The sequence below is a fragment of the Danio rerio genome, chromosome 9 (genome assembly GCF_049306965.1).
Source record: "Danio rerio strain Tuebingen ecotype United States chromosome 9, GRCz12tu, whole genome shotgun sequence".
NCBI classification, from domain to species: domain Eukaryota; kingdom Metazoa; phylum Chordata; class Actinopteri; order Cypriniformes; family Danionidae; genus Danio; species Danio rerio.
Genome location: NC_133184.1, coordinates 34508847 through 34525865, shown reverse-complemented (window position 1 = coordinate 34525865; position 17019 = coordinate 34508847). Strand labels below are relative to the sequence as shown.

Sequence of the window (17019 nt, the reverse complement as noted above, 5' to 3'; positions counted from 1 at the left end):
ACGTCTAAGAATAGGCCAAAACAAGACTAGTCATCAAATAAACAGAAATGAATGACTACACATATAATGTCTGTCTAATCCGTCTATTTGATGACTAGTCTAGTTTTGGGCTATTCTTAGATGTCTAATAGATTTTTACTGACAGCCCAAATGTAGCATTGTTTTAGCCAAGCTGTCTATGTTTAGATGTCTATTAGACGTCTATTAGACACAAAATATCCTACTGTCACTGTATGAAACAAGCTTCTTAAGGCATCCAAAGCTTACACATTTACTCTGAACAGCCTAAATTACATAATTCAGCTTTTTAGGCTGATGTTTAATCACATTTAACAAGATTTCTTTGCTTTCATTCTTATGAAAAACGTTGTTTTCATTCTAGGCATAATGACAGTTATAACGAAGAACCATTTTTTAATGCCCGATATACAATACGATACAGAGTCAATGACTGACTTAAAGTTGTTGTCATTTTTTTGCTTTAAAATGTCTACGATTTGTTCAAGACAAACTGTTCAAAATATGTTGCATTTCTGAAATTTCTGCCATGTGGGACGTTTCAAATAAAATGAAACTTATGAGTAAAGCGAAACTTACGACTGTGAAAACGATCTCTAATTGTTTAACAAACTACTAACAGGTATAGTCCTACGAGACCATTAAATGAATAATGGAAACAAAAAAATAAAAAGAACAGGACATTTTGTGCAGCCTCGCAATATAATCTGGATGCAGCCTTTATGATGCAAGCTGAGATTGCAACACACACAATGTGCGACACAATGAATGCACTCAAATGGAGCTGATGTCACTGTGAGGTGTTGGGTTAGGAGTGAGGTTAGCCTCGGGTAAAATGAAACCGAAACCTAAGCGTAGTTACTTGAGTTCGGGCTCTCATAGTGAAAACATTAAGCATCACACAGAGCTGCTGAACAGAGTGAGTACCTTCTTCATTTCCAAATTTTATTCTCTCTCTCTCTCTCTCTTTCTCTCTCTCGTTGTATTAGCTACATGTGAGGGCTGTTTACACCTGGTTACATATATCATAACCATATAATGTGGCAATAAGATCGTAATATGATCTGTGGTGTATATTTACATCTTGACCATATTCATTTAAACACACGAAAACAACATTAAGATTATACCAGACACTATAAAAAAGCTCATTCCCAGCCAACAGACTTTTCTGACAGGGTGTTCAAATGTCATCGAGTGACATATGTGAAAGTATATTGTGGGACTGCTACTGTTTACAGGAGTTATTATTAGGGATTATACATAACAGTATAATAACAGAACGCCATTTTGAATGTATTAAAACATGTGCTTGTTGTAAAAATTTATAATAATGACAAAAAAACTTGTGCATCTCCTGACTTCCGTGTTGTAGATGTTTTTTGTAGGCAACCCCTTGTTTTAGAATGTAGTCCTGAAAACTCTCAGTTTCAAGGGCTATGTAGCCCTTCCCTTTAGCCCTACGCCTTTAAGCTAAATAGAATTGGGAAGGGCTAAGAGGTAGAATTGGGATTGGGCCTTAGTGTAGGGTTGAGCTGATAGATGATGCCAACCTCTGGCCCACCCCCGTCACAAACCCGCTCGCGAAAAATACACACTTAGGCCCCCATTTACACTAATACGTCTTAGTATTAAAATGGCATTTAAAATGGCATTTTAGAATGAAAATCATCCACATCCACACCCTGTTTTACCTAGCATTTCTAAACAGCTCTCTGTCCGCTGAAAACACACATCAGGTAAGCACACACTCACAGACACTCACAGATGGCGTCTTATTATAGTTGTTAAACATGATATTTAATTCATCTCTATCTAACGACTCTTCTGTCTTTTGAATCTATCGGGTAACGTGTCACTGTCACAGCATCAGTACACTGCTTCAGTCTTCCACTTTCACACTACTTAGTAATTTTAGTGAAAACCTCAGATACTGTTGGTTGTGCACCTTTTTTACCGACCAACCTCCTGCGAAAAAAGTGATTGACAGGTGGTAATTTGTGTGCAACTTATCTTTATTTATTTATGATTTGTTTATGGGTAAAACAAAGATCATGCGGGTCAGGTAGTTGAAACGATAGGCTACAAATAATATATTTATGAATTCATTAATTATTTATAAATAATTAAATCACCTCCGCCTATGACGATGAAGCCATCATCCATCGAGATGTTTCACAATAGACATCGTACAATGCCAAATTGGTCGACATCGCCCAACCCTACTTTAGTGTGTTCATTTCACTCACTTTCTTTTTGGTCATTCCCTGATTTATAAGGGCTTGCCACAGAGGAATAATCCACCTGTCTGTCATCTTTTTATGTGATGGATGGCCTTCCAGTCGCAACCCAGTACTAGAGTACAGCTTGCGAACCATCAGTCAGTTCTGATTTGCCCTCTACGCAGACTAACCAAGGTGTGGAAGGCCCCCTGCAAAACAAATATGTCCATTAACAGTCTAGATTAGGCCTGCAAGCTCAAAAACCTAAGCATAATATACCAAGGAAGAATGAAATGCAAACAAAACATATAAAAAGCTTAATGTGATCCATTTTGTTTTTATTCCTGTTTATTAAGTCTCTGACTGTTTCAGCTTGGCTGCTTTACTTTTAATCTCCTCTTTCAGCATGGCTGAATTCTCTCTTTCTATTTCTTCTGCTGACTTTCTCTTTATGTTTGCCTCTGCGCCAATAGTATCTGACTGCAGACTTTTATATCAAGCTTATGACATGCAATCTCAGACATGCAATCTCAGAAACAATGCTCTCAACGAAACTAAACAAAATATTCAGATAATGTAAAACTCTTGCTCTGGGTCATATTTTTCAGAATTGGTTCGACATGTCTCCATCTGGTTCAACTAAGGGTGAAAGTAGTGGTCTAAACCAGCACTATGAAGAGAAGGTCCGTCCATGCATTGACCTAGTAGACTCTCTGAGGGCATTAGGTGTTGAAAAGGACCTGAACCTGCCTGCTATTGCTGTCATCGGTGACCAGAGCTCAGGAAAGAGTTCAGTGCTGGAAGCCCTGTCTGGAGTGGCGCTCCCTAGGGGAACAGGTTATAAAACACAATTTTCCAATTCATTACTTCTTAGTTTCAATTTAAAGGTGGTGTGTGGCTGACCCCCTATATTCAACACAGGTATTGTGACACGCTGTCCTCTTGTACTGAAACTGAAGAAAATTACAAAGGACAAAAGCTGGCATGGATTGCTGACATATAATGATAAAATAAGGGAACTTAAGGACCCAGCAAAAATTGAGAAAGCTGTCTTAAATGGTATTACTTCAAAAGTCTTTTGACATATAGTTTAAGAACTTTAATGCCCTGTGATTCTTTAATGCTTTAATCTGTGGGATGATTGTGTCTTGTATTGGTAGCTCAGACTGCATTGGCTGGAATAGGCGAAGGGATCAGCCATGAAATGATCACTCTGGAGATCCAGTCATGTGATGTTCCTGACCTCACTCTCATTGACCTGCCAGGTATTGCTAGAGTCGCCACTGGCAACCAGCCAGAAGACATTGAGAAACAAGTAAGACACAAGTTTGTCAAGCAATTTCTGTAGAAATGTTAGACTTATTCATCAGTACAGTACTGCTTCAAGTCATTTTTGTTTTCTGTTACAGATAAAAAGTCTCATTGAGAAGTTCATCAAAAGACAAGAGACCATCAGCTTGGTTGTGGTTCCTGCAAACATTGACATCGCCACCACCGAGGCTCTGAAGATGGCATCCACAGTTGATCCAACTGGACAAAGGACTTTAGGTATGTTATGCTACTTGTAGGCTAATGTAACTTACTGTACCATAGCGGCAGCACCACATCAGCAGATTAAGTTGAAGCATTACCAAGTTGATTTTTTATTGCCACACTAACAACAGAATAAGTGTAGTATTGTCAAATATATTGTTCCTGTTTTCTTTAAATAAGAGTAAATCAAACACATTTTCACTCTGCAGGTATTCTGACTAAACCAGATTTAGTGGACAGAGGAATGGAGGACACGGTGGTCCGAACAGTCAATAATGAAGTGATACCCCTGAAGAAGGGCTACATGATAGTCAAGTGTCGAGGTCAGCAAGACATCAATGACAAGCTTGGTCTGGTTGAAGCTCTGGAAAAAGAAAGAAGATTTTTTGATGAAAATGTTCATTTCAGGCAAGATATTAATTAGGTTTTAACAATTTGCTCAGTTTTTTTATTTTATTTAAGTGAAGCAAATTATTCAGCTCTTTTTAGTAAACACAGACACTATAGGCTTTATGCAGCAATGATGAACACTCCTCCACTTGCCATATGTGGACATATTTAGTGGTTTCAGGAAATTAAAATGCTGTTGTTGATGTTTTGAACTTTAGATTTGTAGTTCACAATTTATATTTATCATTGTTAAATTGTTAATTTGATCTGTCATGTATTTGTTTATGTGTTTTCTTAAATGGCCAGTGTCAATTTAATATAAAGTTGAAGTCAGAATTATTAGCCCCCCTGTTTATTTTTTCCCCAATCTCTATTTAATGGAGAGAAGATTTTTTCAACACATTTCTAAACATAATAGTTTTAATAACTCATTTTTAATCACTGATTTATTTGATCTTTTCCATGATGACAGTACATAATATTTTACTAGTAATATATATTTACATTTACATAATTTACATAATATTTTTTCAAGACACTTCTATACAGCTTAAAGTGACATTTAATGGCTTAACTAGGTTAATTAGGTTGACTATGCAGGAAAGAGTAATTAGGCAAGTTATTGTATAATGATAGTTTGTTCTGTAGACTAAAATAGCTAAAATGAAACAAATAAGACTTTATCCAGAAGAAAAAATATTATCAGACAAACTATGAAAATTTCCTTGCCCTGTTAAACATATATTTTTAAAAAGAAAAAAAAAAACAATTCAAAGGAGGGCTAATTATAAACTTAGCTGTATATAAATAAATATAAATATATATATATAAATTTTATTTTATTATTATTATTTTTTTATGTATTTTTTTTTTCAAATTGTATTATTTCTCTTTAGGTCACTTCTTGAAGACAGAAAAGCTACAATACCCCTGCTTGCAGAAAGACTCACAAAAGAATTGGTTGAACACATTGCTGTGCGTACACAAATTCATACAGCAGAAACACTGACACAGCACCTACCGTATGACCTACACAAAATATGAACTGTAAAATATAAAATGTTAGAATAAAAAAGCTCTTTTGCAGTCTTGTTTGCATTTGTTTTGCATGTCACCATTTAATTTTTTTTTTACATTTAGAAAAATCTGCCACAGCTGCAGAATCAGCTTGAGATGAAATTAGAGAAGACGTCTGCTGATCTTAGAGGACTGGGAGATGGTGTTCCTCTTGATAAAAACGAGAAGAGCAATTTTCTGATAATGGTAAGAAAATACTTTTTTTAATTAATGGATCTAACACTGGACATTAATGATAATTTTTAACACTGATGATGATTAATTTGTTTCTAATTATTGTTATAACATTGTATATTGACACACTTGTTGCTGTGTATTTTTTATTTTTATAAAATTAGATGCCCTGGATAAAGTCTGGGGTACATAAAGAGTACAATAAAGAAGTCATATCCATGAGTTACAGTGCATCTGGAAAGTATTCATAGCGCTTCACTTTTTTCCCAAATTTTTTATGTTACAGCCTTATTCCTAAATGGATTAAATTAATTTATTTCCTCAATATTCTACACACAATACCCCATAATGACAATGTGAAAAGATATTTTTTTTAATTGTTGCAAACTTATTCAAAAAGAAAACTCTGAAAAAAAAAATCACATGTACGTAAGTAATAACAGCCTTTGCCATGAAGCTCTAAATTGAGCTTAGGTACATTTTGTTTTCACTGATCATTCTTGAGTTGTTTCAGCAGCTTAATTGGAGTTCACCTGTGGTAAATTCAGTTGATTGGACAATTTAAAAGGCATACAACTGTCTATATAAGGTCCCAGAATTGATACTGCATGTCAAAGCACAAACAAAGCATAAAGACAAAGGAATTGTCTGTCCTGGATAGGATTGTCTCAAGGCACAAGGTGGGGGAAGGTTGCAGAAAAATTTCTGCTGCTCTGAAAGTTCCACTGAGCACAGTGGCATCCATTATCCATAAGTGAAAGATGTTTGGAACCACCAGGACTCTTCCTAGCTGGCCATCTAAGCTGAGTGATTGGGCCAGAAGGGCCTTAGTCGGAGACGGTGATTAAAAACCCGATGGTCACTCTGTCTGAGCTCCAGCGTTCTTCTATGGAGAGAGGAGAACCTTACAGAAGGACAACCATCTGTGCAGCAATCCACCAATGTGCCTGTATGGTAGAGTGGCCAGACGAAAGCTAAGAAAAAGTGAAGGGCTATGAATACTTTCCGGATGCACTGTATATACATTACCTTCTGTTTTCTTTAAATGAGCAGTTTTTCAATTATTTTTAATTTCACCAAACTGATTTTTTATGTGTAAATTTATGAGCTTTTGATTTCTACAGAAAATTCGCCAGTTTAATGATGTTCTTGAAAGAGTTCAGATGGCAGAAGAGGATGTTGAAAAACCAAACACAAGGGTCTTCTCCAAAATCAGAAGTGAATTTGTCAAATGGAAACGCATCCTGGATTCCAAAGCCATTAAGAGTGAGTTTTTAATTGAACTTTTACATTACCAACATTTTATTTGTTTATTTATTTATTTGAATCGGACATCACAATTACACTGGACAACCAAATGCATTTGTTGAAGTGTTTTAGCAAACTTGCTAATTCTCAACACCTGTCCACAGGAGGCTTGAATAATGGAATAATAATAATACAAAATGGAAATATAACAAAAACATATACACAACATTATATTTCTTTACATACAATTACTGAAGCAAAAGCAAAGGCGACATGATCCAACGAACTAACAGTAGACTGTTTGTGCAAACACTGCTGCTTTGTTTTTAACCACTTTTTAAGAGCACTACTAAAAATATTTAGATTAATTTCTGATTTTAAGCTAACAGGTAAATCATTCCACAGTTTGGCTCCCTTTTACAGAGAAGACATATTGACCAAATGAGTCTTACACTTTGGCACTAGACAGTCACCATAAGCAGTTGCCCGTGTGACTCTGTAAGAGGTTTGATGCCGACTGATTAGATCAGAAAACAGGATTGGAACATGATTATTTAAACATTTGAAAACCAATTTAAGATAATTATATATCAAAACTAAAAAGGTTATGTTAACATAAAACTTCACAATACAGTATTAACTCTCATTTAAAAGCTCTCTGCAGTGTTTCTGCTAATCTTGGGGCTTGTGTCTGTGAAGGAATAGTATTACTGATGGTTGTATTTTGTAAATCAGCTCTTTGTTATTTTTTAACTTTGCCTTTTCTCCTTCTAAACAATGTATTTTTTCCACAGCCACCAACTATTTTGTGGCAGCGAAGAGTCCAATATGCTAATGGTATTTTTTCTCATTTCTCTCTGTTCCCTTAAGCGGAGGAAACCCTCAGAGATGAGGTACAGGAGTATGTAAAGACACGCAGGGGAAAGGAGCTTCCTGGATTTGTGAACTACAGAACCTTCGAGAACATTGTCAAGAAACATATTGCGGAGCTTCATGAACCTGCTTTAAAGCTGCTCAAAGATGTTACAGGTAAAGAACAGTGTTTGATGGTTTACAGGCATTTAAATTTATCCCTTACATTTTACATTTTTTGCTACTGAACAAAGTAAATCAGCAGATTATTTGAAAAAAGTTATACATAAAAGAGCACATAAAGCCAGTTATGCATACATGATGTGTTTTGCCACCTCTGATTGACTTTGTTTTATTGTCTCTTTTCTTTACAGACATTGTTCACTCCAGTGTTGACCATATTGTTAATGCTCATTTTAGCTCCTTCTCGCCACTGATGAGGGCTGCAAAAGACCCAACTGAAGATTTCCTCCATGAGCAGTTTCAGAGGGCTGAGGAAAAAATACATTCTCAGTTTAGGATGGAGAAGATTGTCTACTCTCAAGACGATCTTTACAGTGACCAGCTAACCACTGCAAAAAATACTTTAAGAGGTTATGGTCTGCAGTCACCCAATGTCAGTGCAGATGTACGGGAGATGGCATACCATCTCACCTCCTATTTAACGGTTTGTATACCTTTTAATTAAGTTATCCTTGTTTGAGCATGGGCCGGTGTTAGATTCTGACGGTATGATAACCTTGGATAATAGTATCAAAGTTTCATGGTATCACGGTATTGTGATCAGTGCTCCAAAATCAGTTCTTTTTAAATGTCTGGATAAAAAAAATTAAAAATTCCCTCATTGAGCACAATTCAATATATTCTATTTTAAGAAACATTTAAAATATTTTGGACCAGTAGCTTTTGATGTGGAATTTTATTTTCTGCTGGATGTACTGTTGCCCTAAAAACTAAATAAAAAAGTGATAAAAAACATAAAAAACTGAAATATACCTCAGGAACGGTATAACAGAAAACTTTGGCGTTTTTTTTTTTAAACCTTGACTTTTCCAAACCACGGTAAACCTTGAAACTGGTTATCATCCCCTGTCTGTCCTTGTTCTTTATAGAGTATAGTTTGTAGTTTTGCTTAAAATTACTTCTAAATTCAAAATATTCAATTTTCTGCAAACTGGCCTGTTTCCCGTTTCCCTCTAAACAGCTTACTACTGCAGCTTGCCTTTACAGTAGAGTTAATTATTCCTTCAACGTAAAGGTGCAGTAGGTGGTTTTCTTCAGATACATTTTTGTTGTGCTGGTTTAAAGTCTTTTCACAGTCCAATAGTACTGATTACAGTAAATGATCTGAATGTGTTTATATGTATTTTTATATTCTGGGTAAAGCCTGGTTTATACTTCTGCGTCAAGTGACCGGCGTAACCCATGGAGCATGCACACGCGTAGCTGTGCATTTATACTTCTGCGCGCTGTCTCTGTTGGTCTGCATTAACACTTCCGAAACGCTAGTTGGCAGTGAGGTGTAAATGTTCCTCTGTGTCGAGTTTCTTCTGTGCTGTTTTGCTTTTCCTGAACACTTCCGGGATGTACAAGTTTTTTTATTATTATTATTATTATTATTATTATTATTATTATTTTTAGATCTTATAAGAACATACAGAAATAAAACAAATGACCGAACAAAGAAACATCTTTTTCATCTAGGAAGTCCAAATAGCAGCATCCACACACACAAAAACAAAAAACAAATAAATATATATCAAAATAATAAAATTGAAATAAATAAATAAATAAGCAAAATACAATTCACTATAATACAAAGGGGTTAACGTCTCATCAGCTTTAAAGAATTGAGAAAGACAATTAAATCTTTGTGGAAAAGCAAAAAAGTGTGTGTGTGTGTGTGTGTGTGTGGGGGGGGGGGTGTTATTAAAAAATCTGCATTTATGAATGAAATAGTTTGCCATAGTCACAATATTGTTAACCAAAATTTCCAGCTCAGAATTCTGACAAAAAGATAAATATTTACAGTTTTAATATCAAAATCAGGTATTACATATTTTAATCTTAACCAAACAGTAATGTCATCCCATAACTTTTTTTAAAAATTTGCATAAATAAAACAAATGTTCCAATTACTCTATGTCTGCTTCACAAAAGGTACAAATGTTACAATCCAAATTAAGTCTGAGGAACTCATCACAAGAATAAATATCGTTAAAAATTTTAAACTGAACTTCTTTTGCCTTTGGTACAAGGGAAAAGAGAGAAGTCTTGTTCAAAACACCTTGTCTTCCGGAAAATCTAAAACAAGGGGTCTTTTCTTAACTTTAAAAAGGAAAAGCTGTGTATTTACTAACCTTCTTAAGGTCTTATTATTACAGCTCTACCTAGTAAAATTAATACCAGCAATAATAAGATTGCCTAATCTTGGTATCACAGAAGAATAACCCAATTCCGCTTTGATTAGCTGAACCAAACCACCAGGACAAAATACAATTTCTGAGTATGAATAATTTTTCACAAAAATCATCATAATTGAGGAAATTTCCAACCCCATCCAAAATTTGTATAATAGACCAAACACCTTTGTCCATCAACTCTTGAAAAAACACAGATTTCCTCTTAATAAGTATATACTTATTATTCCACAAAGAACAGCTATGTGGCGAAAAAATTATGTTTGTATATTAACTTCCAATACAGCAATACCTGACTATGAAAAGATGACAATTTACACTTTAACTTTGATGGCTCAAAATCGCATCTTAAAAGAAAGTCTATGCCGCCAAAGAAATAAAAAATTTTAGAAGAAAACCTAAAACCGAAAGAATGTTTATGTCGAAGGAAGGTTTGAAGCCGCTTCAGCTTAAGGGTACCATTCATAACATCAAAATCAATAACATTCAATCCACCCTCATTGATTGGTTTCACTACATCTGATTTTCTTAGATAATGATGCTTATTTTTCCATAGAAATTTATATTGCATTTGATTCAGATTTTTAACGTACCTATCACAAATACTTAAAGAAAAAGCTGGGTAAATCATCCTGAAAAGTGCTTCTGACTTTTGTAAAACAATTCTACCAAAATTAGATAGATTCCTTTGAACCCACAAATTTAATAATTCTGACTTTTATCAAATTATCCATCAAATTAGTTTTTTCCCTAACTTTAGGGTCTTTAGAAATAACAACACCCAAGTATTTTACCTCATTTTTAACTGGAATATTGAACAGTTGTGTTTCGGTATGGTTATGGAGTGCCATCAGCTCACATTTTTTTTTAATTCAATTGCAGACCAGAAGCATTTGAAAAATGAGACACCAGATTAATGGCAACTGGAATCTGTTCTGCATTACTGAGAAACAGGGTGGTATCGTCTGATAGTTGACTTATTATTAATTGACTCCCTAAAACATTCAAAGGTCTGATAGCTCTGCAATTTTTAACATACAATGCTAATAATTCAGCTACTAAAATAAATAAATACGGGCTTGTCGGATCCCCTTGTCTAATGCCTCTATTAATGTTAAACCTCTTTGAAGTCCCAAATGGTAATGATACTGAACTATTTATGTCTTTATATAACATTTCTATTACTTAAACAAATTTATGACCTAAACCAAAAAATTTCAATGTATGTAAAATAAAATTATGTTCTACAGTATCTAATGCCTTGTAGAAGTCAAGAAATAAAACAAAAACATCCTCTTTAATTAAATGTAATCAATTAGATCTAAGACAAGTCTAATGTTGTTGTGAATTAGCCTTCCTTTAATAAAACCAGACTGAGTTTCACTTATAACTTGATTCAATCTAAATTTCAATCTATTAGCTATAGCAGATGTAAGAATTAAGAATTATAATCCACATTGAGTAGAGTAATCGGCCTCAAATTCTCAATAATTCTTATATCTTTGTTTGCCTTTGGAATAAGAATAATTAAGCCCTGTTTCATAGCAAGTAAAGTATTAGAATTAAAACACTCTTTTAATACTGCAAATAACAAATGTTTTATATCCTCCCCAAAAAAATTTGTAAAAGTTAGTAGTCAAACCATCCTGACCAGGAGACTTACCCAAACACATCTTTTTGATAGCTGCTTCAAGTTCCTCTAGCTACAAATCCTCATCACACATTTCTTTAAATTCAATATCTATCTGTGGGATATAATCTTTAACCTTTTTAATTAAATAGCATTATTTTCAGAATATGATAAAGAGTAAATATTACTATAAAATGAATATATTTCCTTATATCAGTTTAGAATCCGTAATTATTGCATCCTTAATAACTAAAGTATGAATTGCATTACTTTGCTGTCTCCTCTTTTCTAATTGACAAAAGTAAGCTGTGTTCTTCTCTCCTTCTTCCATCCATTTTGCCCGACACCTTACAAAAGCTCCTTGTGCTTTCATTACATACATGCTGTCTAATTTAGCTTGAATAGTGATTAACTTTTCCACATCTTTAACCTTATCATGCGTGTTACAGCAAGCATTAATTTCCTGAATTATTCTTAATTCTTTTTGCAATATATCGCTTCTCTTTTGTTTACAAAACCGAATTGAAACTTCCCTTGTTTTAAATTTAAAGTACTCCCATTTAATCCCACTGGAATTTAAAGAGAAATCATTCTCAACCTCACTAATTAGGTTTCTAATTTGACTACAATAAACTTTATCCTTTAAAAGTTCTGCATTGAACTTCCAATAGTCTTTCTTAGTAGTATTTTTTCTTACTGGTGTCAAAGTTAATGAAATCAAACAGTGATCTGTCAATGGTGCAGCAGAACTTAAAACCTGGTTCGCAAGCTCCAGATATTCCTCAGTTATGAGCCAAAAATCTATTCGTGACCTAAAGGACCCATTAGGTTTAATCCAAGAGAACTGATTGGTATTAGGATTCTTGACTCTCCATACATCTATAAGAGAGTTAACTTGGCAAAATTCCTGAATAATACTATTAAGACGATGACTTGTAAAACTAGAGGGAGATCTATCCATCCATTCATCAGGTGCCAAGTTAAAATCACCTCCAATTAGTACCAAATTTGTATTAAATTTTGATTTAAATTGTAAAACAACCTCTGTTAGATCGGATAATAAAGACTTGTTTTGCCCAGCACAATTATAGCCATACACATTCACTATAATAACAAAAATACCTTCACTGTTAATCACAGCAGTAAGCCAATGACCATAATCATCAGACTGAAAAGTCACAACCTTCCCAGGACAATTGTTGAGGCAAATGGCGACACCTGCTGATCGATTAGACCCATGACTGAACAAGATTGTGTCTCCCCACTATATTTTCCAAAAAGCTTCATCTTCAACAGTAGAATGAGTCTCTTGAAGAAACAAAAACTGTGATTTCTGCCCCTAGCAAACAAAAATATTTTCCCCCTAGCAAAAAAAAATATATATTTTTGCTAGAAAAATATTTCTAGCAAACAAAAATATAGCTTTCCATTTTACTTTGTCCTTTAGACCCCTTGCATTCAGTAAACAAAAAGATAAACTAGATTTTAGTGAAAACATGTTCCACTGAAACTCACAGTGAACAAAGTAAAAATGTCACTGAACAGTCAGTATAGAATCGGAAGAAGAAAAAAAACTTGCAACGCAAAAAGAGTCTCTGAATAATAAGCTTTTCCCTTATTCAAACCTTTCATCATTCGGGAAAAATTTGCTTTCCCTCAATGAAAGCCAATGGACCCCGAAAGTACGCCACTTTCCCTTCTGCTCGAGCTTGTTTAATGCGTGGCCAGAGCACTTGCCTCGCCTCTCTGTCCTCTAATTAAATCCTGCTTCGTTGCACACTGATGATCCCTTGGACAGTATCCAGATTTGATCTCTGTAGATTCTCTTTGAAAACTGCATGATAATTTGACGTGTGCGATTATCTTCTCTCCTGCCATTTCGATGGACAGAGTCAACCGCTTCTTCCATTTCCAAGGGCACGCCAGGTGCAATCTTGGAGAGCAAGGTGATCACTACTTCTCTAGTATTCTCGTTCTGTTTCTCTTGAAGTCCTTTTATGTGTAAATTCCAGCGCCTTTTGTAGCGATCCAATTCTCCTACCCTAGATTTCAACTCTTTGTTTTATTTTTGGAGATCAGAAAGCTCCAGTTCCAATTCAATGTTCTCTTCCAATTTTTTCGTGACTTCTTCCAACTTTTCTTCCTGCTTGTCAAATCTTTTGCCGAGGGAGTAAATAGCCTCGAGAATATGTGCATTAGAGTTATCTTCTTCGCTGTCAGAACGTACTGTACTGTATACGAAATGTGCACTTTACTGGGCGTAACAGGTAGATTCACGTCACCACAAACCTCCAGGAGACGCTTATTAGTTTCAGCACCTACTTCCATCACCTCCGCATAATCATGATCAAATTTGTCGCTGATTACAGCTATATCCTCCAGTTTTTTTCCTCTACCCGCCATTTATGGATGATGAAAAAACAATTCGCTACCAATTAATTGGGAAAACTTTAAAGAACACTAAGAAACACTTTGAGACTCCGCCAGCTGTTACAAAATGCTGCTACCTAGTACGCCATCTTGGTCTCCACACTTGTAATCAATCGCTCCATCAGCTCGCACCATTCACGCGGCTCTCGGTCCCGCCCAGACTCGTCAGTGCTACCAATCCGACCAATCACAGAGCTTGCGCTACGCGTTGTTGCGACGTGTAGTTACATTTTTTGAGAGGTGCACGTCAGTGACGGCGATGGCCACGGCGAAGGGCTATGCGTCAGCGCCGTAGCATACGCCGACGTTTGACGCAGAAGTATAAATCAGCCTTAAATCAGCCTTTAGGCATAAAACAAAAAAATGTTCATCCAATTAAATATTGTCGGGCCGACATCTCCCATAATTCCGATAAGTAGCTCAAATTGTCTGTCAACAAATGCAAATTTGGGCTTTTGCGCATTCATGCAGATCCGCCTGTGCATACCTGCATGAGCGCCGCGCCTGCACGCCTAGTATTTTATCTTTATGCAGAGCTGATGCAGATGTTGTTCTTATAAATGGGTTAATGGTATATGCACAGACGTGTTGTTCAGCCACTGAAATCTCCTAGCGAAGATTAATGTGATTGTTTTCAGTTTCATAAGGTCCTTTTAAAGCATTTATAATGCAGATTTATATTTAGTTTAACAACAAAACATAAGTGAATAGCACTATTCTGCACAGCCGAAAAAGCTAGGCAGTTGCTTTTATATTCAAATTGGCTCATTTATGAACAATGACAGCCTGTGACGTGCTCCCGATATTGTTTACCATGCTACTCTGAATATTCGCTCTGAAATAGCATGCAAGTATGGCTTAGTAATAAGTGACATTTTTGCAGCCAACCACTACATACACTTCTAACTTGCGAATGACATGAACTAGTGAAGGGGTCACCAACCTTTATGAAACTGAGAGCTACTTCTTGGGTATTGATTAATGTGGAGGGCTACCAGTTTGATAAGCACTTCTCAAATAACAAATTTTCTCAATTTACTTTTAATTATACTTTATGTTTTTGGTAATAATTAATAATATTCATCCATGTGAAGACACTGATCATGTTAATGATCTCACAAAAGTTATCAACAATGATTTAACAGGGTAGGAAATACCCTGTATTTAATATATCAATGTGCAACACTTTATTTTTTATATATCTATGCAAATATTTACATTTTTAAATGATTACTTCTATATTAGATGAAGCTTACTGGTAAGTGGCGCTATGGTGAGCTATTTTTTAGAACAGACCTGTGGGCAACACATGAGATCCTCGCGGGCACCATGTTGGAGACCCCTGAACTAGTGGGTTGTATGGTGTTGTGTCGCGGTGTGTGCGTTTGCTATTTCAGGAGGCGTGGCTTTGAAACAGTGCCTCCCCTGCCGTCCAAAGCTAATATGCTAACCGATTACTGTTTTGGCAGATCACCTACTGCACCTTTAATTTGAGATTGAAGAAGAAAAAAAAAATCACATCAAAGATTATTTAAAGAATAAAGAATTTTGGTTAATCTCTTGCACTGTATAAACAAAGACATAATGACTTTAAATGTTATTGGTATGTGTTTGCAGATTGCATGTGAACGTCTGGCTAACCAGATTCCACTGATAGTCCAGTATCACATGCTGAACCAGTACATCTCTCAGCTTCAGAATGCAATGCTTGGCCTTATTGGAAAGAACAGTCCAGGAATGCTGCTCTGTGAAGATTCTGGTGTTGCCCGTAAAAGAAAAGATCTGAAAGAGCGACTGGAGCGCCTCAAGAGTGCAGGAAGAGTCCTGTCTAAGTTTGTGCATTCTGCATAAGGTCACTGGTTTAAGTCCTGGCTGGGTGTGTGACACTCGAAAACACTACAAATTGCTGTAAATCCCAAATGTTAAAACATTGTATCCCTTTTGTTCTACTGCATGTTACTGGTCTTATTGTGAGTGGTTTATTTACTGTTACTATATTGTTGTTTTAAAAAATGCATTTTACCTAATAATTCTTAATTAAATTGTCAGAATATAAACTGTTGATAAACCAAATAATTTGTCTTATTAGATCCTGATGAATCGCTATGAATGAATATTAAATAAACTTAAACACAGCATGTATATTATAAATACTGTTAAACCCGAAAAGTTAAGGTAACTCAAACTGTTTGAGGAAACTGCAACAAACCATTTAAGTTCAAAAACTAATCGTACTGAGTACTGTGAACTTAATCCACTTGAGTAAATGAAGCAATTTGAGCACAGTAAAACCCAATAAATGAAGAGAACTCAAACCAATTGAGTATTGTAAAACCCAATAAGTTAAGGCAACTAAAACCATTTGAGGAAACCAATGGCAGCAAACCATTTGAGTTAAACTAATCTATTTGAGTACTGTGAACTTACTCCATTTAAGTTGAAATAATGAGGTATTTAATTAACTCATTACCTTCAGCACTGAGATCAAAACTATATATATTGCACATTTATGTTTTACAGTGTACCCTTTGTCCAACACATTATTACAAGCAATAAATAAGATAAATAACTCCCATGGCTTGGGACAATATACTGAAGTCTTTTAACATGAAAAGACAGGTCTTTGCAAGAGGCTGAACGTTGATCAGAGCTTTGTTTATGAGCAAGTTCACAAAAACGAAAGTAAAACCACATTTTTACAAACACACATTCATTTGCTAACTTTCTGGGAATTTCCCTTAGACACACTGTACCATGCATATACTAAACACAACCCTCTGAACAAATAAAACAAAGTATTTCCAAAATACTTTATTCTGTATTATTTGTAAGCTGTTTTCTTTACGGGGACAAACAATAAAGGAATTTAAAAAATTTCTTTGGTCCCCGCAATGAAGGGGAATAAACAAACGAAACAAAAGAAAAAACTTTATTTCACATACACAAAAAATATACAAGGAATACTAATAATAATTGGATACTTTACATTACAGTATTATTTCGGGGGATTTGAACTTCACAATTT

The 17019-nt window shown here is 35.2% G+C and overlaps 1 protein-coding gene across 2 annotated transcripts; it reads left to right on the top strand.

Moving 5' to 3' along the window:
* Positions 1-221: 221 nt before the first annotated feature.
* On the top strand, positions 222-16813 carry mxe (myxovirus (influenza virus) resistance E). 2 transcript variants are annotated; one of them, XM_005167664.6, is made up of 12 exons: positions 222-937; positions 2849-3077; positions 3162-3299; positions 3401-3555; positions 3650-3788; positions 3983-4181; positions 5060-5138; positions 5304-5426; positions 6539-6680; positions 7533-7691; positions 7889-8181; positions 15612-16813. In XM_005167664.6, exons 1-12 carry the CDS (start codon positions 854-856, stop codon positions 15843-15845), a joined length of 1974 nt encoding a protein of 657 aa, XP_005167721.2. In that variant the 5' UTR covers positions 222-853; the 3' UTR covers positions 15846-16813. The 2 variants fall into 2 exon arrangements, with proteins under 2 accessions (XP_005167721.2, NP_878287.1); NM_182867.1 differs by lacking the exon at positions 222-937 and having other exon boundaries at positions 2861-3077; positions 15612-15845.
* The last annotated feature ends 206 nt before the right edge of the window (positions 16814-17019 follow it).